This window comes from Tiliqua scincoides, chromosome 7, assembly GCF_035046505.1.
Source record: "Tiliqua scincoides isolate rTilSci1 chromosome 7, rTilSci1.hap2, whole genome shotgun sequence".
NCBI lineage: Eukaryota > Metazoa > Chordata > Lepidosauria > Squamata > Scincidae > Tiliqua > Tiliqua scincoides.
This window is the reverse complement of record NC_089827.1, coordinates 55,970,391-55,993,703: the sequence shown is the minus strand read 5'-3', so window position 1 is coordinate 55,993,703 and position 23,313 is coordinate 55,970,391. Positions and strand designations below refer to the sequence as shown.

Here is a 23,313-nt window from a genome sequence, read left to right as displayed (position 1 = left end):
GGAGGTTTTTATGAAAACGGATTGCACTCAGACTGGGTAACTCTTCCGAAGCGTGGCTCTTAGAAATTAATTCTTCCCTTGAGGAAGGTGCAGGTGTTTACCAGGCATGGAACATGCTCCTGTGAAAATGTTTGTGTTTTCATTTAGAGAACAGACCACTGCAGAGATACCACTGATTGCCAGTTGCCGGGTGAACCAAAGTGGGGAGGGTATTGTTTTGTCTCCTGCTTGTGGGCTTCCTGGAGACAGCTGGTTGGTCAGAGTGGGAACAGGATGTTGACCTAGATGGACCTTTGGCTGAACCGGCAGAGCTGCTCTTACATTCTTAACACAAGGATAGCCACACTGGATCAGGCTAAAGTTAATCTCGTTTGGCCCTGCGTCTCCCTGGTTTACAACAGGGCTTAATGGGTAGTTGTCTCCAGTCTGTGGCTGGCAATGACTGGAGATATTTCCCCCTGTTCTATAGGAACTGCTGTATGCTGGTTTGAGAAGGGTGTGGGTGTGTGTGTGTGTGTGTGTGTGTGTGTGTGTGTGTGCGTGCGCGTGTGTGCGCCACTTCATAGTAACTGTCTATAGACAGTGACAGACTGACAACAGTTCATTCTGGAAAATAGCATGTAAGCATTGGGGAGAAAATGGGTCAAGATCATAGTATAGGTGGGAGATGCACATGCCCTTATCAAAATGTCTTGGAAACTACTGAATGACCTGGAATGCAGTATTTAATCCAAAGCCAAATCTGATCTAAAATGTGCACTATTGAATTCTAAGGTCTGCTATTCAGAGTTGGAGCCCAGTTTCCCCACTGAGATTCTAAAACTGTTTTCAAGGTAGGCTTTTGAGACTCAAAATTGCTTTCAGAGCTTGACCTTTTCAAATGAAATGCAAGATCTAATATATGCATACTGTACATAGTCCTTATGCAAAGCCTGTATATGGCGGAGAAACGTATCTTTAGGTCAGGTGACAAAACAGGTGTGCGACAAGTCCATAATCCATTAAACCCATTGAAACTGATGGACTGAAGTATGCTTAATTGCACTGGATTTTTTTTACTTCAGCTGAGCTGCCTTGAATTGGGCAGTCATGGATCTCATGATGACACCTTAATCACCCGCTGCTGTCATGGGAATTGCTGCGAAGCTCATTCATGATCTTTTGGTTCAAATATGACTTCTGTCCATGTAAATGTAATGTTTAACTTTTTGGAAAAATTGATTTTCAGCCATAGAGCTTGGTCATAAATGTGGGAAAATGTTTACTAGGAAACCTCTAACCATGTCTGAAGTATAGCTCCTTATCTGGGATCCCCATAGACTCAGGTTCCATATAAAACAAAATCAGAAATAGCATAGATAATGAAGAATGCAAAGTGGACATTTATGAGGTGGTTGGTCCCAACAGATTCTGTGTTTCCAGATGTGTACAGGCTGTGTGCGCGCGAGAGATACTCGGCCCTAATGTGACTGTCTCAGTCAAGAGGACAGCCAGCTTGATGGTCTTGCAGAGCTACACAGGGAGCTGTATATAGAAACTGACAATAAATAATTGAAAGTGAAAGTCACATGACCCTTGTGACTGTCACAGGATTCCTCCATACCTGCTATCTGGTTACACCTAAGGATCAAGTTCTAACAGCCTGGTTGGTGAATTATTAAACTCCAGCAGCATTTGCTTCCCTGGAGAGGTGGGTATGCAACTTTGTGGTGTCCTGCCAAGGCAGAAAGGACGGTCTTGCCTCAACCTGAATCGTGGAACTGGATTCATAGGTTCTCTTTGGTGCCTCCATTTCTGAGAAGAGATTCTTGTGTCTTCATCGAAGGTTGGGGGTATGGAGCAATCCTACAGATCTACAATCTCAATCTACAAGGTGAGACTTGGTTACCTTTGGTCCATGTTCTTTAACACATCAGCTGTTCTAGATTGGCTAAGAGAAACGTGGATTAGCAGGGCCTTCTTTAATGTAGGATGCAATGGCAGAAAAGAGGAACGGGAGAGCTGACAATGGGAAGGCAGATAGAAGGGACAATTTATTTGGCACTTAAAATATATGGTTCAAATCTATGGATTTATTGTAGGGAGTCATTTAAATGGAGAATGGAGTCCTATGATCTTCACCTCTTTCATGGGCTTATGCCACGTGGCAGTTACACTGAAGGAGAAACTTGCTCTATGAATCTTCATCTGGTTGGAGGATAATCTGTGTTTCATACTTTTGTGGTAACCATGGTTATATCGGTGTTTTCCACAGCAAATGCATAAACATGAATGGTAGCACAGTGGTCCTAAACACCTGTTGGGGGGTTGCTCCTATGGGATTCTCAGGTACCCAGTTGATGTGTACAAACATGTGCCTGGCATTTGCACTTCACATCTTTGCTCTGAGAAACATATGCTAAAAACAATAACTATGTAAAGTGTGATCTGGTTCTTGGGGTCAAACTGGAGCCCTGTTCACAAATGAAGACAACCCCCATTCCTGGCAGCATGCCTGGTTTAGACCTGACCCAGTCAGAGATGCTCTTAGGAAGCCTTGCCCTCCCCACTGTTGGTGTTTGCAGTGACCAACCCTGATCACAAATGCATCAGGGGCAACCCCAGGGAGGATCTCTCTCCAGATTAAGCATTTGCCACAGCAGACAAACACTGATTGTGGGATACACAGGAGCAGTAAAAGATGTGTCCCTGATGGGGTGGGGCTAAGCCACCTTGCTACCAGGAAACAAGGCCTACTGGAGCACATGGGGATTTCACCTGTGAAAGGGATTTGGCATGGTCCACCAATTGTAAGCAGGAAGTAATTGGTGATGTCATCACCAGTTACTTCAGGATTGGAAGTCCATATGTGACACAACAAGCACCAGTAAGAGGTTCAGGGCAAATGGGAGGGCTTTCTCGAGTGCACAAAAAGCACATGCTGAAGCTCTATCTGCTGAGCTGAGCCTTCTGCTGCTTGAAGTGTTGCATTACTGTCTTCCTGCCAGGTGGTAGGGGTTTGGAAGTCCCTCAAGTAACACCAGACACCACTTCAAGTACCATTGGTGGTATGAACACCACTGATTGAGAAACACTGGTCTATGACTGTGCATAACATAAATAGCACATGCAGAAAAGGGGGGAGAACATTAACCAATGCCCATGGAAGCATTGTGTTTGAGGCAAATAGCAACTGCGGGGGAAGGAATTAGAGTGGGACCACACTTGGCAAAGGGTTAAAACCTCTCTTCCCTGCCACAGGCCTAATCCAATTTGCCGCTGACACTTGCTGTTTATGTTTAGGAAAAAACCAGACCCCAATCACACCGTAGGTGTATCATGTGGTCCGGCACTCGGTTATCAAGAAGAGTGTACCGCTTTATCTTTCAGTATTTGGTTTTAACCTCTTGCATGTTGGCCTTGTACTGTTGCAGAGAACCCCCTTCAAGTGACCATTTTCTGAGAGAATTTGATTCGTTTTGAGGTAGCTTTGGGCATCTGTCTTATAGAGGTAGTGATGCATGGGAAGGCAGCAGAAGCAAATGATGGTTATCTAGTTGAGCTGCTGTTAGGGTGTGTGAGGGAAGGACAGAGGGAGAGGCCTGCCATTCACATTCTTGACATTTCAGTGGCCCTCCAAGACACCTGGTATTTCAGTGATGTTGGCCTAGTTGAGCTGAAACACTCAATTACAGGCAGTGAGCTATTGTTTTCAACTTAGATGGGATGAAAGGGATATTGACGCTAACCTATGTAAGCTGTAGAAACCTTACTCGGGTAGTACTAATGCTAAACGGAAGGTCTGGGCCAAAGGCTTAGAATGATCATGCCGTTTAACCCTGTCAAAGTCCTCCTGGATATTTCGTGGGGTCAAAACTGAAATGCAAATATACTTGCTTGCCACAATTTATCTAATAACTAGTTTCCTACTTGCCAGCAGTTACCACTGGTTGACCTGCCTAACCGAGCTACTAGGACAGGAATGGTGGACCTTTCAGACTTCTAACTGGGTTCCCCCTCTCTTGATGAAAGTGATCCTACTTAACCCTCACAGGTGTTTGTTTGCTATCCCTGCTCCCCAGCAAAATTCCAGTTCCATTGAAGCTGACGTTTAACATGACATTGGCTTTCTCCAGTCTGAAAATGAACAGAGATGTTTCAGAAGCTTAAATCCAATATTACTGGGTCTAAGTGCCTGTGTGCATGAAGGCTTTGTGCATAATGTATGACCAACTTATGAAATTGGGAAGGGGAACCTGGAACTTAGGATACCAATCCTCACCCCACCCCCCCACCCATCTTCATGGTTTGGTTGTCTGCGTTTAGTCATTTGGCACAAGGCTCTCATCCTGGCAAGTTATCCCCTTACAAGTTTGTCAGCAGCAGCAGGCATGGCCAATTGCTAGCCCCACAGATTTGTCACAATGCTTTTCACTATTCCCTGGTGGCCCAATCATATCATATTTATTTTACTAAGGAAATGCACATCCTGCTTTTCAATTCTGGCAATGTCCAAGGCTGTTAATAACAGAGAAGTTCAGTAAACACAATATAACAACAAAAGCAGATAAAACCAAGAAATCATCATCCAAGGAAAAACAGAAGCATGGTAACAGCTAAGCACATCTGCAGATGACATGCCACCTGAAATTCTTACGTTTTTACCTGGCAGTAAAAGCCACCTCATAGGGGGTGAGATGACCCTCTAGGGAGGTGAATCCCACGTTGCCACAGAGGATACCCTTTCCTGTTTTTCCACCAAATACTCTCCAGATGTTGATGGGATGCAGAGCTCTCCAACAGATCTGAACATCTGGGGAGGTTTGCGTTTTGAGCAAGATGTTGCAGGCAGGTCACCCGTCAAAAGTTGTAACTTGGAGAGGTGTTCCATAGCAGTAGCTCTGTTTTGGGGCATTGGAAGCCTGAGTGCACAGGTGCTTCATCCCCACAAAACCTGGTGCTAGCTGGCACCATGGGCCCTCATACTGGCCAGTGGCCTTAATTGACTGCGTAGTAGAAATTAATCAACCTTGAAGCACAGCCATCTTGTGTTCTAGTAAGACAAATGCTAAAATATCTTTTTTTCTCTTTCTCTTTGAATCCTTCCTTGACCTGAATGGTTAACAGAGTATCCTGGAGCAGTTTAACCCAGCCCTGGAGAATCTGGTATACCTGGGAAACAAATACGTGCGAGCGTTCCATGGTGAGTGGCAAGGCTAGCAGACTCTTTTTGTTTAAAGTCCAGAGATGATTACTGTGTTTCCAGCCCTTTAGCCTGATGCCTGTCTATCAATAGGCCTATGCAAATGTTTGATGTACACCCAGAAGGGGAAGTAGTGGTTATGCCTGCCGGCCCTGCCCACTCTGTATACTCTGATAAGTATACTGTACAACCAGTTGTGCAGTTTGTACCTTATTCTGTACGTAGAACCCTATACTGCCTATGGACCCCAGGTGTACTGAGGGGCGGGGCCAATAAACACAGTCATCCTCTCTCCTCTTCACATTTACATGTTGAATGCCTACATATGGCTGATGTAAATCTTTGAAGGGATGGGTGGGGAGGTTATGTAGAAAAGGTTGTTAAAGGGACAGGAAGGGGGGAGAGAGAAGAAAATGGAGAGACCAATAAGGAGAGATTCATCAAATTTTTCTTCTCCCACCCTTTTCCATAGCATTGTCTGAGGCTGCTGATGTCTATTTTACAGCAATTCAAAAGATTGGGGAACAAGCCTTACAGAGCTCCACCTCACAAATTTTGGGTAAGATTCTTGCTTTTCCAGAGGTGCATATGCTTTTGCTTCAGTGAGGACATTTGCAGTAGCCACCTCTTGTCCTGGCAGGGTTGCTGTGCCTGAAACAGATGCACAAGCAGCAGGTGTTTTAAAAGGTTCAGCATATGAACTGGTCTTGATGTGGTTTTTATCTTCCATTTTTCAACAAGGCAGGGGACTGGGTAGAGCTGGGTTGGGTGGAGTAACATTTTAAAGGCAAATATGCTCACCTCCCGGGCACTGGCTCTTCCACATTCATTCTGTTTTGTGAGCTGCCCAGCCTGGGATCTGGTCTCCATAGATAAACCCAACCAAAACTAAGAGATCAATTGGAGAGGCTCCTCTTGTGAGATAGGGCTATGCCTTTAAGACTCTTCCAGAGCTGTCTTGAACAGAGAGACAGGACCCAGTTACTACTATCCATTCCCAGTTAGACTACTGCAGCATGATAGTTAAAGACTATCTGGAAAATTCACCTGGTCCAAAATATAGCTGCTGACTGGGACCAGCCAGATGGAACGTTTGCTGTCTGTTGAAATAACTGCAATGGATGCTGGTCTGTTTCAGAACCTTTATTTAGAAGATTTACATCCCACCATTCAGATTAAAAAAAGGTCACCAGATGGCTTATAAAGACAATAAAAATGACAGAGCAGTTCAAAGCACTGGTTTGAACTTTTCTGAAAACCCTCACCGACTTGGGAAGCCCACCTGTCCAAAGGACAACTTCCTCTCACTCAAACCTGCCCAGTGATGTAGATAGCCTCTGAGATGCTTTTCCAGGTGCTTCTAGCTTCAGGGAGAAGAGGGACAGTGACTGAGAATAAAGCCTTTTTGCTTGTGGCACTCATCCTTAGAATGCTGTCTGTGGAAGCTTGCTTACATGGTGCTGAATCGTGTGTCTTTTTGGTGCCCGGTGAAGAGCCTATTTACATGACAACCTGTGATATCTGGTCTATCAATCCACTTTGACTGGTCTGCTGAACTCAGTGACAGTGTAACTGTGAGCAAGAGGCAGCAAGCAGTCCAACAGTGAAAAATATTGCAAATATTTTATCCTGTTGTGTAAATTTGTAGTGTTGCATTCAAAGTGTGTGTGTGTGTGTGTGTGTGTGTGTGTGTGTGTGTATGCCCACCATCAGAGCAAGACTGAGTTGCATGGCCCTGACACCTGCAAGCTTGGGGACCTCTGGACGTTCAAATTTATAGATGTGGAAAATGCAAGTTGTATTTTTTGTTTCACACGTGAAAAAGTCCTAAAATCCACAAGACAATTTTGCAGGCGTTTAGCCCTTCCTTCCTTCAGTCTGTTTGCCATGGCTTGAAAGCATTAAAACCGATTGGGGGGGGGGGAATGCCCTCTAGACCTTTTTTATGCTGATAGTATCTGTATAAAGATTACATTTGGACCTTTGTTCTAAGGTAAACAGCACTTTGCAGTAGGGTTGTATATCACAGCAGTGAATGATCCTGTATATAGTATGTTAGGCTATCATTTCTAGAATGATCTTCCAAGTACAAAATGGTTTGTCTGAATCTATCCTTGTAACCCACCTGTGAGATAGATTATAGGGAGAAACACCTATTCAGACCACCACCTAGAAGGCTTTGTGGAAGAGCTGTGACTCCCATGATCCAAACCAGACACTCTAGCTCAGGGGTGTCAAACTCATTTTATATATTGGACTGAACAGCATGCCTTCTGAGGGTCAGAAGTTATGTCACTAAGCAGGAAGTGACATAATTAAGCAGGTGATGACCAGAATTAAGCACTTTTTTCCTTACTTAAGAACTCATTAGCTGCAAATAATAGAAGAGAAAATATGCAAATGCTGATATATTTTCAAGATTTGGCTGAATGTAATTATCACGCAGGCCACTCTTCCAGCAGTGACACCTTAGCACCTGTTGGTGGTGCTGGGAGAGCCCAGCCACCATGCAGCCCAGTTAAAGAGCTTCTGTGGGCTGCATTCAACCTGCTGGCCTTATGTCTGACACCCTTGCTCTAGCTATTCTGCCAGCCTGGTCCCTGCACACTATGCCTATGCAACTTGCAACCCACCAAGGCAAACACAGCCTGCCAACATTTATTGTGGCCTGCCACATGCTTTTTCAGTCCAAGCAAACAGCAAAAACAGGACATTTGTTTTAGTTGCCTGGTGGCAGGGCTGGTATCAGAGGTTAGCACTTGCAGGCTGTTTCCAGGACTTGATATACAGATCCCTGAAGTGCCCGCCTTCATGTGGTAATGGAGTGACTCTCTCAATGAACTGATAAAGTCGCTCTGCTGCCATTGCCTCTTGTCTGTCCCATCACAAATGGGGACTTTCCCCCAGATACTCCAACTCTGCAGTATTGCTGGGCCTCTGGGAGCGACCCTGAATCTGTGGACGAGACAGGCAGATGAGCAGGAGGAGAGTAGGAAGTGATGGAGAGGGACAAAGCTTGTCCTCCTTTTACAGTACAGACTGTACACATGTGTGAGCCCACGAGGGATGGGAGAGGGAAATGAGGTTATGTGGAGGAAGAGCTTTACTTCTGTCATCACCTACTCATTTCTAGGTACAACCCCCTCCCCAGATTCGCACAATGCCAGAGTAAGCCCCTTGTTTAACCCTGATGATATCTATCCACAATGGAGGCCATTCACAGAGAGCACTTGCCAAATGTCTCCTCAGCCCTGCCTGGTGGGCTGCTTTTGACTGGCTGGTGGATTGCAACGTGTGTGCTGACAACTCATCCACGATACCTCATGGATTGCTCAAGAAGAATGATCGCTTTTTTCTTTTCCTCCTTGAAGGTGAGATTTTGATCCAGATGTCCGACACTCAGATGCACCTGAACCGCAACCTGGAACTTGTTGTGAGTATCTTGGAGGGACAGAGATGAAAGGACAGGAAGTTGTATAGGGAACCCTTGTGACAGGGAGAGCCATGTGTCATGGTTCCTAACATATTGGTCTGTGCAAGAAGGGAAAAGGAAGGTTTATCTTCCTCTTTCATTGTGACCTATTCATCATGTTACATTTTGTAGAAGTACATGGAAAAATGATACTACTGTCTGCATGCAAACATACATTTGCTAGTGGGCTTATTATCCAGGTATATGGTATGTTGTCTTTGGGACTCTGCAGTATTGTGATGATAGGGAAGGGGAACTAGACACACTGTACGCACTGAGCTTCCCCAAATATTCTTAGATACTTCCAAGACTCCATGTGGACGTAACCAATCACTGCCCTTTAGGGGTCTCGCCTTGGGGGGTTAGACTTAGTACCATCAGAGAGTTTTGAAAAGTCTCCTTCTCACTTCTTTCTTCCCATCTGAGGTGAACCCATTAGCCTAGGTGTCCCTCAGCATGGAAGCCAGTTGCCAGGAAAAAGTCTAGACCAGCACCCCCTCCTCCTCAACTGCACCACATGCGCTCACTCCCAAGACTTTGGCTAAATGCTTAAGGTGAAAGATCTGTAAGTCAGCCTGGAGGGACCAGCTCAGATATCTTATCAGGATGAGCCAGGGCAGCTTATGTCTTATAAAGGCCAAATGGGCACAACCAGATACTTGAGAGTTGCTTGCTTGAGAGTAAATGCAAAACAAAATAGTGAGTCTCATGTCTCAGTCTCATGTCTCAGGGTTTCTGTTCATCTGAGCATTTCCTTTCTTTGAGCAGGCACAGGCCTTCCATGTGGACTTGCTGCAGCACATGGAGAAGAACACCAAACTAGACACGCAGTTCATCAATGTGAGTGCCAGGCCTGAAGTTTGACTCAGGCACTTGTGTTGAGCCACCCCTTCCCCCCGGTTGGTAGGCGCATGGGCAGCAGTGGCCCCTTTGGTACACAATGCCAGCAGCACACACAAGCTGCTGTTGACGGTGATGGGGTTTACTGTGCAAAGCACAGTAATGGGTGATGGGGTGATGGGGTTTACTGTGCAAACCCTTGATGGGTTTACTGTCCATCAAGGGACCATTCCCAGAATGGTGGGGCTGCCTGCTTTCAAAAGACTCCAGCCTTCAAGTGCCTTTTCACATTTTAGTGGTGACAGGGAGCAAATTGATTTTGGGGGGTGGTGGTGGGGAGTTATTGAGCATATGAGAACAGCAGAACGCAACAAACTTCTTCTGATAACTCTTTATTGCCAACAACGCACTGGAAAAGCCCAGTGCATAAAATGTAACAAGTGAACAAAACAACTGAAAAGGTGGTGAGGTGGGTAATTTTTAGACTTCTGTTTGGTAACGTTGCTGTAGTTATTATGAGATGTGCAAAACTAACAGTAAATGGTGTTCAAATATACTGCTTTTCTGCAGTTAGAGTGTCTGCAATTTAATCTTGCCACATGTCTAAGAACAGACCTTTCAGTCTTGGCTCCTGTTGGGAGCCTCTTTAACTGCCTCTTTAACAGCCATGCCCAGTAGGCCCAGAGTGAGACAGGCTATGTGAGATAACTGGAGGAAGCTTTTCCACTTTTGCCGCAGTGGTTTGTGCATCAGTGACTGAGCCTGCATGATCTCCTCAGGGACCTGCTGCCTCCAACATTTTAAAACACTATTTTTACCATCTGTAATTTGATTTGTTTTACTTTTTTGAGACCCAGTACGCTCTAGAACCCCATCCCAGCATTGATTTTTTTAAAAAAAACTTCTACTGTTTTCATCTCTCAGAGGGATAGCCTTGTTAAGCCTGTAGATACAACAGAGAACAAAACAAAGTCTTGTGGCCCCTTAAACACTAAACATACATTTTGTGGCATACACATTTGTGGATGATAGTTACAAAGCAGAAGCCAATGCTGCAATAATTTAGTTAGGGCCAAATCCTACCCTGTTTTCCAGTGCCGGTGCAGTCATGCCAATGGGGCCTGTGCTGCATCCTGTAGTGGGGAGGCAGTCACAGAGGCCTTCTCAATGTACAGGGACATTTGTTCCCTTACCTCGGGACTGCATTGCAGCTGCACCGGTGCCGGAAAGTTGGATAGGATGGGGCCCTTAGTCTTTAAGTGCCACAAAACTCTTCATTGTTGTTTCCAAACAGTAATACTTTTGCCTGTACATATTCAGGCTTATTTTAGCAAATGATGGTGTGGGAAGTGGAATTTGTTTTCCTCCTTGGCCAGGAATTCAGGCATTTGCCTTTTTAAAACACATCCACTCCTAGGAAAGCCGCCAGCGATATGAGAAGGAGTACCATCGGAGGGCTGCCAACATAGACAAATGCATGTCAGACCTGTGGAGAATGGAGAGAACTCGAGACAAGAATGTCCAGGAGATGAAGGTGGGGTATATAGATTTGAGGAAATCCTAAGAAGGAATATGAGCAGAGGGGGCAAAGGACAGCCAGCATGACCTAGTAGCCCAGAGTATTGTACTATAGACTGGGGAGACCTGGGTGTAAAATCCTTTCTCATCCAGAAGGCATAGTGGGTTACCTTGGGCCAGTCAGTAACTATGCCTGATCTACTTCACAGGTGTTTTGTGAAGATCGAAGTGTGTAGATGGAAGGACCACGTACACTGCCCTGAGTACTTTAAAACAAGGGCAACATGAAAATGTAATTTCATAGGACGATAGCTTGTGCACAGCTCAACATATATGTTCTATACCTGCAGGTTGTTACTTGACCACAAGAAACTGGTGTCTGTTGTTAGACCAGTGGTCCATCTTGTTCAGTACTATGGTTAGCATTGACTGGCAGCAGATCTCCAGGGTTTCAGGCAGTGCAGATGGCAAACCCCAGGTTTTAGAGGTAGCCTATCTCTGAATGTCAGTTGCAAGGGAGTGCCAATAGGATACGGATATCTTGTTGTCTTGTGTGCTCCTAGAGATATTTGGTGGGCCGCTGTGTGATATAGGAAGCTAGACTAAATGGGCCTTTGGCCTAAGCCAGCAGGGCTCTTCTTATGTTCTTGTTGTGCCACGGATTGAATTTGCAACCTTCTGGATGCAAAGCAAGTGCTTTGCCACTGAGCTCTGGCCCCATCCTTTTTGAGTCAGAAATCAGCCATGTTTGTATAGCAAATTCTGTGCTCATGTACCAGCTTGATCACACAGCAAAATAGTTATCTGTGTGGTTGGTCCTCTTCCCAGATTGGTTTTTCAGCTGTGACAAGACCACTTTCCACAGGTCTACCTGCAGACTGAAAATGGAACTTGCCCCATGTTGCAGTGACTGGCCAATTGCTTTGCTGTGCAACCAGTTATAAAAAGCATTACACCCACCACACACCTAGGACTCAGAGGTCCCTGCATAAGGTGGAAGGATACCCTAATGGAAATGTCCTGTTCAGGGTGTTGGCTAATGCAAAGACTTCTCCTCCATCACCCAACTCTAGGAGAACATGATGCATTTGCACAGCGAGATGCAAATTTTTGTCACCGAGAGTGAACGGGCTGCTGAGCTGGAGGAGAAACGCCGCTATCGCTTCCTAGCAGAGAAGCACCACTTGCTCTCCAGTACCTTCCTCCAGTTTTACACCAGGGTGAGGAGAAGCAGAGGCAGATATGACATGGGGCACTGTGAAACGAATGGTGTGTGTTGGCCCATCCCACATTTGGTGGTGGTAGTGGTTTCATCTAAGTCTGGGAAGATGTCATCTGATGGAGGATGGTAGGGAGGATCTTCCAATAAGGCAAGAGAGCCAGTGGGTCCCTGGCAATGCCTGCAAGCTAAACACATGTATGATGCTGTAAATGCTGTAGGCCAAAATTGATGTCCAACTATTATGTGCTCTATATGAATATGGTACCATGGTATACGATTGCTGTTTCACAACCCTGAGTGTCCTAACTTTTGGACTTAAAAAAAACAAACAGCAAGTTTCTAGACCACGTGGGAACAAAGGACAAAAAATAGGCAACGTCTTTTGCTAAATGCTCAGAAACCCAAGAGAGTTTGGGTTCCAGTAGACAGTCAGACTTTCAGCACAGCTCCCAGTCTCTCTCCATGATGGACAGTCCTAGCTTACCTACTTGACGCTGACCCACATCTTTCACCAGTGTAATGTGAGTTCCAGCTTTCCTTGCCCAGTGCTTTGTGCTGGTTCCTGGCAAAAGGACTGGAAGAAAAAAAAAACCAGATTTGCAAAATAAAATAAAAAATATTAACCAACCCATATGCATGTTAAACAAGTAACTGTTGACCTGTCCAATTGTATTTCATTTATTTTACAGCTTTATATCCCACCTTTCATGTTCAAAAAATAACCCAAGGTAGTAAACAACAAAACTCTTAACGATATTATAAATTCAAAGTAGTAAGAACAATTGAAAATACAAAAATAGCTTCGGTGTCTTATTGTATCAACATACAAAGCCCTATGCGACTGATCTGAAACCATGAATTTAGAAAGCCTTACAAAATTAAATAAAAACCAACCTATGCTTAAAATCAGACAAGTTGCATCATAAATTCCCAATGCATGATTTGGATTGGGATTGAATGTAGATTTAAAACTAAACTAATCTTTTAGTTATATCTTCTGCATCTCTTCCCCAGAAGCAGAATGGTGTTAGGAACAAAACATCTTATCCTAATATGGGGGAGGGGGGAAAGTTGGTGGGTACTTTGCTTGAATTCTGTGGGGCAGCCATTTTGTGGCTGCCCCACAAAAAAATTGTTGGGCTCAACCTTCCCACTAAATTGTGGCTCAGCCTTCCCACTTTTTCTTCCTATATCACTCTATATCACCCAGTCTCTGGTCATGTTTTCTTCCCATTTGCTCCTGCGAAGGCCCGGGGCATTATCCAGAACAAGGCACCATTGTGGAAGGAGCAGCTCGAGGCCTCCCACAACCCCTCACAGATCACGCTCATTACGCCGCACAGCCAGGGCCACACGTCTGGCGGTGTGACTCCGACTCACCTTGACATGGTAAGGAAAATGAAAGTAATGCTTGCCCCATCTCAAAAAGGGGACCCCATTGATGGAAAAGATACTGAAAATGGCAACCAAAGGGATCAAGGATTTAGAGCACTGAAGGCCAAACTATTTGGGAATGTTGCATTTAAAAAAGTGGCCACTGGGAAGGGTACACTGCAGTCTCCTATCCTCCTCCACATCTTCTGCTGTCTCTCTCTTCCATTCCTAATCACAGAGGCTGGAATGTCACCAGGTACGAGGGGGAAGCATCTGGCACAATGCCTCAGATGCTGGGGTGTTTTGAGCCAGCACTGGAGAAAATCATCACATCAGATTGGTGGAGGGGGGGCGGGGGTTGTTGAATGGCAAAATGCCATCTTTGAGGTAATCCATTTGCCTCCTGCTCTAGTGTAGTGTTGAGGGCTGATAGTCTAAGCTGCATATTGAGGCTTCCCCAGTTTGAATCTCACCTCTGCTATGAACTCACCAGGTGACCTTTGGTAAGCCATTCCCTTTCCTTGCATCACCCACTCGTAGCTATAACATGGACATAAAATGACTGAACTTCCTTACAGTGTTAAGGTTTACATCAAAATAAGCACTCTGCAGATGTCAAGACTGATTTTTTGTCTTCCAGGAAAGAGTTCTCACTCTCCCCTTCATTTCCTTGTTTCAGCCCCAGAGACCTGTGAGTGATTTTAGTTCAATGATTACAAGACGAAGCTCCAGCCCCTTCCCCCAGGATCCTGCCGAAATGATGCCTTCCCCTCAGCCAGAGCCAAGAAGGAGATCCCTGCCGAGAATCCCCTCCCTTGGTAAGAAAGTTCAGGGGAAGGGTGAGCGGTACACTTTGAGGGTCTGCCTTGTAATGGTGGATGAAGAATCTCAATGAAAAAACATGCTCTCTGGAAGCCTGGGGGCTCCTGTTATGGATGTAGATTAGTTAGGTTTATTCAGGGCAGCATGGGTGAAGTTTGGCTCTGGGTGAACAATGGGTCTGTCTGTCTAAATATAGCAACTGATCCTAGCTGAAGAGAGAGGTATAGGGAAGGTCCAGGCCAGGGGTGTCAAACTCGTTTCATGCAGCGGGCTGACTGGCATTCATGGCGCCTGCTGAGGGCCAGAAGTGACATAGTTAAACAGGACGTAATGTCACTAAGCAATTGATGACCAGAAATAAGCGCCGCTTTGTCACATAGAAACTCATTGGCTGCAAATTACAGAAGAGAAATTGTGCAAATGTTGATCACATTTTCAAAATATGAGAGAGCCCAGTTATCACATGGGCTGTCCTTTCCGCAGGACCATTTCTGCTGTGGCATTATTCTGTAACTCAGCAGCTAAGAGGTGGTCTGCAATGCGATGCCTCAGGGCTCTCCCAGCACTTTGACAGTATCTTCCTCTCCAACCCCTTTTGTTCTGTCCCTTCCTCTATAGTCTTCCTTGTCTTCTGAAGCCTTCTTCAGTCTCTCCCTCTCAGAGCCTCAGCAGAAGCAGCACTGAGTGGCTCTGGGAGAGTCCAGTATATCCAATCTGGATAGAACTTCCAGGGGCCACATCTGGCCCTCAGGACTTGTATTATATCCCTGGCCTAGGCCATTTTTAGGAATGGCATTTGGGGTATTTATGGGCAAATCTGTTTGGAATTGTCCCACTTCTCTGGTGGATGTGGGAGTCTCCACCAGTGTAGCAACATCCTTGCTAAGAGATTTTGCCTCCCTTGATATCTTGCAGGCTCACTCTCCACTGGCCAACGTTCTCGTTCTAGTTCCTTTGGAGAGCAGATGGCAGGAGGCGCAGAAGCCAGAGGTTTGGAAGGCGGCAGCAGCACCCTCAAAGTTAAAGCAATTGCACCCCATTCTGCTGGCTCCAACTGGACCCTTTTGGAATTCAGTCTGGGGGATGTTGTCACTGTGCTGATACCAGAAGCACAGAATGGCTGGCTCTATGGCAAGCTGGAAGGTACACCCACGTAAGTCTGCTCAGATATGTATCTCTGGACCTGTACTAGGCAGAGGGGGTTCTTGGAGGTCAGAAGCCTCAGACCAGCCTTTGAGGCTTACTTAGTGATTTGCCTCCTTAGTGTCATCCTTCTGAGTTTTAGTGCCACAATATGTCTTGCAGCACATCTGTGACAGAGCATGTGCTCATCCCACTGGCAGAAGCCAGCATAGGATTGCACCATCAGTCTCATTGAGTCTAAAGAGGCACCAGCAAACAGCCACTGAAAAAGTTGCTGTGCTGGAGTGAATAGGGACAGTTACTCTCTTTCTCCTGCAAAGTATCAGAGCAACACCACTTGAAATGTTTGCCCTGTTTACTGGGCAAAGAGGAACTTCTTCAAGCTGGCTGATCCCCAGCACTGCACATGTGCTTCAAGTAGTGAACCTTCCCCAATAACGTTGGCATGTATCTTTTGATTTTAGGAGTGGCTGGTTTCCTGAAGCTTTTGTGAAGCCTCTGGAGGAGATGAGAGACCCCGAAGAGATGGTCCCCAGGTAACAAGAATTTAAGGATTAGGTTTGTTTAATTTATTTTTACCTTCCCTGTCCACCATAGAAATTGTGCCTCAGGTGGCTCATATGAGAAGATAAAACAACATCAATAAAATGCAACATGGATTAAAAAAAAAACAAACCTTAAGGCAAGGCAATTATCTTGGTCTCAAACAAAAATCAGGAGACTTTTTTTGTTTTAGTGGGGAAAAAATACATTGAAGACACAATATGGAATACAGATACAAACAAAACAAAGTAATTGTAAAGAGAAATATATACACTCTTATTTTATATATAAAATAAAATTTCAAAAGGGGGAAGGAAATAAATTGTAAATGGTATAGATTGCTTAAATATCTTATTACATAGTAATAGTACTTTACTATTACAAGCAATCTATACCATTAACTTACTTAGTACACTATATGTATATTTCACACACTATATGTATAAGTCTAAAAAAGGCTTACAAATATCCACAAATGTATCTGTTCATAATTGTCTATGAGCTATTGGCTCAGAAGTTGATAAAGTCAAAAGGTCTTCAATCCATTGACTAATAGTATGGGGGTACTTATCCTCCCAATATTTCAATATAAATCTTTTAGCTACTGTGAGGATACAGAGTCCATTTCCACTGTCCCACTGTTAAGTTCCATGATACAGGTGAATAGTTGAAAAAGACATAGGTATCAACAAATACCAGTGATTTAACAGTGATTGCTGCAATGTAACATTAGTACAGTTTATAACGTCTTTGGAACAAGACCACATCATAGGTGTAAGAGTTGCATCTGATGTATTACAATGCCAGCATTTAGATTCTTTAACCTGGTTCAGTATCTGTGCCAGTTCCCACAGACACATAGTTGTCCCAAACATTTACCCTTTTCCTTGTTTCTCCCCCTGCCTTCCTTTTCCTTATCTTCTTGCTCAGAACATTTCCTTTAAGAGGCAGTCATAGCATGGATGACCTCCTGGATAGACCCAGCGCCCAATCCATGAGCGATTACTGGCACAACACCAGCAGACCCCAGTCACCAAGCCCTTCTCTTGCTTTGCTGGGGGCAGGCAGTCGGCGAAGCAGCATGGCAAACACTACTACAGCCACCTCAGATGCTAAGGTAAGAAGAGTTTGTGATAATGTTTTAGGCACTAGGGAATCATCTGCAGGGCAATTTAGAAGATCTACTAAGATTTGCTACTAAGATAAGCCTACTGTTTCATGGACTGATAATGTTCAGAGATATTTCTGAGACTGCTTAGCAAGGGAGATGGCTCAGTTCCATTTCACTTGTTATCTAGATGATGTGGTAGCTGTCAATAAATCTCTGCTGTGTGATTTGGCTCCAAGTTGCAGCAGTACCATACGCAAGGACCAATCAAACGAACATGCAGATTGCTTAGATTCTGCTGCCATATGTGTGTGTCTACTGGGGTGACCACTGCTAATCTCCTGCCCCCACAGACAGGGAGAGGATATTTGATAGGCCTGAAAGAGCTCTTCTTGAGTATTGGTTTTAAGTTTGTATTGTATATTGAGTTTGTATTTCTGCCTGTGAATTGCAGGCTGGGCCACTGAAGGTGGCTTGCTGAGTGCATGTGATGAGAGGGACTAGGTGATAAATCCTAAAAGCAGTAAAAAATGGGAATAACTGTCCTTGGTTCTCTGCGCAGTCTCCAACTTGGACCCCCTAAATAGCCATGCATCTTAGTGGGTTTCTCCCAACTCCTCTGGCCATGTAGTTCTCCCTCAGTCTTTAGGATTGGCCTGCTCAGAGCTATGATTCTCTTTCCAAGTATATTGGCTACTGTTGACCTCGAAGGACGAGATCCTTTTCAGGCTGCCTCCAGTCTCCTTGCTCATTTTGTGTCCTGCTTTCCAGCCTGGGTGGGAGAGTCTCAGTTGCTGCTCTTTCACTCTCCAGGGTCCCTTCAGTTCCCTCCTCTGCTCCATGACGTCCCAGCCTGATTTCTGGTGGCTCCGGAGCAGCAGCTCTTTCTGCTAACAGTAGGACCTTGGGGATGTTGAAAAGGGACTTGGGTGGGGCCTGGCCAGCTGATGGGGAAGTCCTCCTTTTCTTTCTGCCTCTGTTGAACACTTGGAGGTGTTTCTTCCAAAGGGACTTGAGTGAAAGCCCTGGAAGCAGAATGCTCTCCTGTTGTGGTCTGAGGGAAGCTGGGCTTCCTAGGTCTTTAGGAAAAGAACACAGTTTTACTGCTTGCTGTGTGCATTGAGTCCTAGGTCATGTTCACACGAACAACTACTTTAGTCTAACAATTGCAGCTCAGGTTCTTAGGGCTGTCTAGCTCCTCTGTTGATCACACTTAAACAAGAGCTAATGTGAGGCTTGTCTTTAAAGCAGAGTAATCAATTAACTCCCTCATTATTACAGGACAAGGACCTACTTTTCCCCTCTTAGGGAGCCACTGTTTGTCTGTGAGAATATGGCTACTTGCACAACAGCCAGCAAACAAAAAATGGTTCTGGGATATGTTCACATTTCAGTGTTACCTCAATTTTCATCCAAAAAATGACTCCTAAAGGAGCTCAGAGCAATTAAGATACAGTACAAAATGCTGCTGAGGAGGGCAATCTTGGCTGGGTCTCTGGGTCCAACTTTCTGTTGAGAAGTACTGGGAAGCATAATTATCACAGGAGATGGGATCCACATTTTGTATGCAGAAGGTTCCAGGTTCATCCCAGGGACCTCTATGTGAAGTATTTTGAGGTGATGGGGTGGGGAAAAACCTATGTCTTAGCCCTTCTTGTGTTCATACAAAAGGCTTGCCAACAAGAATTACAAGTACACGAACAGAACTTGCTCAACATAGGAGTAAGTCAAGAGAGAAAATCAGCTTTGGAATAGTCCCTGCCGAAATACCTAATGCTGTTTGTTTATGTTCGTGTGAACACAGCCTTGGGTGTGTTGAAGTGTGTTTGACATCTCCAGACTGAACAAGATTGCTTTGAAAGCATTTCTAGGTCAAAGTCTTGCATGGAAAGCCAGGATTTCTCTGATATGTAAGCCTTTTGTGTGCAGATGGAATTATAACACAGCTGTGCTTTCAAACAAACCATCTCCCATTAGCAGTCTAAGTACAAAATCCTGGATGATACTCAACAGCAAAGAACCACTGGATTTGCGGTCAAGAATTATTCTGCTCGTATTGGAGGAAGGCATCCTGAGATGAGTGACTCCAGCAGACAGGACTTCCCAAGGACTTCTGTTCCTCTGGGAGAAGTGCCTCCAATTTTTGGAATGTACACAAGCTGAGCAAAAAGCACCTCTACTAAAGTTCAATTCAATAAGTAATTAAAAAATAGCAACACTATAAACTGTAAATGACAAGGATTGACAGCTGGATTAATCCAAAAGCCAGTTTCTAACTACTACACTGGATGGGCATTTGAATGTGTAGTATTCCAGACATAATATAAGCAACTTGGGAGATTTTAGGCCATAGTGAATTCCGTCTACCCCCACCAAACCCTCAGAGTATTTTGGAAAATCAGGTAGGAACGCGGACCCTCTCTGAAACTTTGGAGAGCCATGGCCAGTCAGTGTATACGGTGCTGATCTAGATGGACCAACCATGTCTGAATCGATATAAGATAGCAACCTGTGTGTTCTGTGCCATTTTGTGTAGAAATATGAAATATTAAGGTCCTATAACAGGGGTATCCAAAGTTTTTGGCAGGAGGCCACATCGTCTCTCTGACACTGTGTCAGGGGCCGGGGGGAAAAAGAATTAATTTACATTTAAAATTTGAATAAATTCACATAAGTTTACATAAATGAATATATTAAAGGTGAACTTATATGAATGAATGAAGGTCTTGCAATAGCTCAAGGCGTATAAAAGGCCTTGCACAAAGCAAGGCTGGCCTTTCCTTGCTGCTGCTACTGCATCACAGACATGAAACAACAAGCAGTGGAGGGAGCCCACAGCTCACGCGAGAGGTCAAACAGTTGCCCTCATGCTGAGAGCAGTTGCGTCAGGCCAGTGTGGGCTCCAGCAAATCTCTGGAGGGCCAGAGGCTCATTGGAGACTGGGGGCCACATTGAGAGGCCTCGAGGGCCGCAAGTGGCCCCAGGGCCGGGGTTTGGGCACCCCTGTCCTATACAGAGACAAGGAACTGAAAAGCAACTTTTAGTCATACAGTTTCAAGCTTAGTGCCTAATTCCTGAACTGATTATTTTGAACTGGTTACTATTTCTTGTGTTTAAAGATTAAGTTCCATTTCAAAGCAGCCCCAATATTTTAGGTTTAGATTGAATTCCAGTTCACTGAAAAGTCTTCTCTGATCTGCTTTTGAAGATTCAGTTCAGGTTTGATTCAACTCCTTCAGATATGTGACTCATCTGGTGTGCCGTACCAGTGGAGATGGCATGGTAGAGATCCCATAGCAAGGATACTCATTAAGGTGCATCTGATTTGCTGAGAAACCTGTGGTGCAGACACATGACCTAAGCATATGTATCTGTGTTTGGCATGTCTCTTCCTTTCCCATTATGTTTCTGGTCAAACTTCAGAGGCCTTTACCATGTCTTTGCTTTATTGCAGAAGTCAGCAGGGCGGGAGCATCCTCCAGAATTATTTCCCAGGTAAGTTTTGGCACTAGCTGGTCTGGGATTGAGCTTGTCTTTTGCTCCTGAACAAAAAACATATAGCCTTCTCTCAAGATATAAGGCTATTTCCCCAAGAGGCACACTGTTTTATTTCCTATGGCTGTGTGATGATGCCATACCAACCCTAGTGTCTAGTATTCTAGGCGTCCACAGGAGATGAGCCTAGTTGCTGGTGGTCATTTGGTGATCTGTAATGCAGATCTTGAGAACAGAAGTTGCTTATAGAAAAAGTGCAAGAGCATGTCTTTCGTCAGACAAATTATCTGACTTTATCAGCCCCTTTTCTACTGACTATCATTTAATTTGAAAACGGCTATTTCTAGCATCACAAGTCGCCGTAGTTACATTCACAGGTTCCAAAAAACCTGCCCAAAACCTGTGTTGCAGATGGAACATTCTTAGTATTCTTTGTAAAAGTGGCTTAAGTCACCAACTCTTGATCTAGAAGGTATTGTATTATTTAAAGATGTATTCTGAACTTTCTGTTGCATTAAAAGAACATTCAAGGGGATCTGTGCCATAGTTTTACACTTGTATCCTACTTGCTTTCCTTCTTTTAAAGGAGCTCAGAGCAACCTCCTTTCACTGACCAGGCTGAGCATCATGTGTCCTCATGATCATTCTTCAGGCTTTAGTCGCTGTGTAGCAGATGTGTTGAGCAGGAGGGGCTGAAGTTAAGCATTTGAGCATGTGCTTTTCATGCAGAAAGTCTATGGCATCTCAGCTAGAGTTGGAAATGACCCTGGTCTGAAACCCTGGAGGAGCCACTGCCATTCACTGTTGACAATAGTAAGCTATTGTCTGAGTCTGACTCAAGGTAGGGTAGCTTCATATGTTCAGGGGCAGCTTCTTCTATCATATGCACGTAGAATGAAGAGGTTGGATAATGCATTTCAAAGCCAGCAACCTGTTAAAGTCACAGGAACCCATCAGTGAGGACAAGCACTGGCAATGCTAATGGGTACATTTCTGACGCATCTTGTGGCATCCATTATGTGCTTGTCTGGAGCAAGGCAGTGAGTGAGTAGTCTTCATGTCAGAATGTAGCTACCTTGATAATGTTTCCAGAGATTCAATGTTTTCCTTTCTCTTTCTCTCTTCTAGGGGCACCAACCCTTTTGCCACTGTCAAACTTCGCCCAACTGTGACCAATGACCGTTCAGCACCTGTCATCCGTTGAAAGCTGGTAGCAGATTTGGGTGGGCTGGTGGCACAGAACAGTATTTCTCATTCTTGAGCTCAGGTTGGCGTTATCTTGAAGCTGATTCTTTCAGAGCGGCTAATTTGGGGGGGGGGGGGAGTGACAGCTACTTGGGTGGGTTTTTTGGTATTTTTCATATCTTGTATATTGTAGTAGTTGTAAGACCCCCAGGTTGTTTTGCTTAGTTCCCTTAGAGACTTGTATGCTTGATCATAAACAACACATGCATTGGTTTCCCATTTGTAGCACATAGGATGGCAAACATTTCGCCCAGAATGCACTCTTTTTTTTATTGGGACATTGCATTTTCTGAGCAACCAAAGGATGCCATCGATTTCTCACTCTAGATAGTGCATTCCTAGCCTTTGTAAATGAAGTGTGACTTGCAGCTGTGAAACTGCAATGGGCATCCTTGGATATAAGTTGCAATGTAATTTCAGGGCCAAATAGCACGTTTTTGTCTATACTTAAAAACCATGGCAGGTACTGGGGGTGGGGGGTGGGGGAAGGACAGCTGTGGATTGTATTGGAGCAGCAACACTGAGAAGGGTTTAACATCCCCCCCCCCATTTTCCTGATCTAATCTGCTGCTACCTGTATTTTGTTTTCACTGCAGAGCTTACAATAACTTTGACAGTTCATAAAAGTGTGGAGAGAAACAGGGATGCCCCCATACCTGACACCACTGCTCTGATTACATATGGAGCCCCCTGCAGTTGCCCTTTAAGTAAATATAAAGACATTGGGGGATTGATCATAGATCTCCCATGTAGCACTGCTTCCATTATCAGCTACCTATCCCTGCCCTCAACCTAGTCACATTTCATTCATTATTCCACCATTTCACAACATGTGTTTTTATTTAGTTCTAGCTTTTTTTAAATGAATGTGTGGCAGCTCTTTTTTCTTTCTTCGTGGTGGAAGCTTTAGGACTACAATTTTTTTGGTGGGGACGCCAGAGGTTGGGTGTTCCATTACTACCTAATCTGTGGAATAATTTTAAGGTGTGGTGCCCAGTCAGAACCCTATTCTGTGTCCTGATTCACCTTTCATGCTAAATATTATGTGTGGAAGGGATCCTTTACTGTTGCTGGTGAAATATTGCTTACGCATTGGTAAATTAAACAAGAAAACAAAAACACTGTCAGGCCTTTCTACAAATTGTCTTCCTAGATGTACACCCAGGAGTATACCCCAAAAATGTAAAGTGTGGATGTGACACACAGGTGTTTTGTTTGTTTTTTAAACCATGTATATCACATATAGGTATACTGAATTTGTCAGAGAGCTAAAATCAGCTGTTGATGCGTACCTTTGGTGGCGACTCGCAGTTTGTTGCTCTGAAAGGACCCTCAGAACGTGCTCTGTT

The 23,313-nt window shown here is 44.6% G+C and overlaps 1 protein-coding gene across 1 annotated transcript; it reads left to right on the top strand.

The window, feature by feature from the left end:
• Positions 1-1,834: 1,834 nt before the first annotated feature.
• Positions 1,835-21,923, top strand: BAIAP2L2 (BAR/IMD domain containing adaptor protein 2 like 2). The gene is made up of 14 exons (XM_066634263.1): positions 1,835-1,873; positions 5,107-5,182; positions 5,655-5,741; positions 8,554-8,615; positions 9,423-9,494; positions 10,912-11,028; positions 12,086-12,232; positions 13,483-13,623; positions 14,288-14,426; positions 15,346-15,583; positions 16,038-16,109; positions 17,047-17,233; positions 20,679-20,719; positions 21,848-21,923. Exons 1-14 carry the CDS (start codon positions 1,835-1,837, stop codon positions 21,921-21,923), a joined length of 1,494 nt encoding a protein of 497 aa, XP_066490360.1.
• The last annotated feature ends 1,390 nt before the right edge of the window (positions 21,924-23,313 follow it).

What these genes read in the sequence shown, in the direction of transcription:
- BAIAP2L2 (XM_066634263.1), top strand. Translation starts at nt 1,835, where the DNA reads ATGGAGCAATCCTACAGATCTACAATCTCAATCTACAAG. An exon ending in GCCGAGAATCCCCTCCCTTG is followed by an intron (nt 14,427 to 15,345) that starts GTAAGAAAGTTC and finishes GATATCTTGCAG; the next exon opens with GCTCACTCTCCACTGGCCAA. An exon ending in CCTCCAGAATTATTTCCCAG is followed by an intron (nt 20,720 to 21,847) that starts GTAAGTTTTGGC and finishes TCTCTCTTCTAG; the next exon opens with GGGCACCAACCCTTTTGCCA.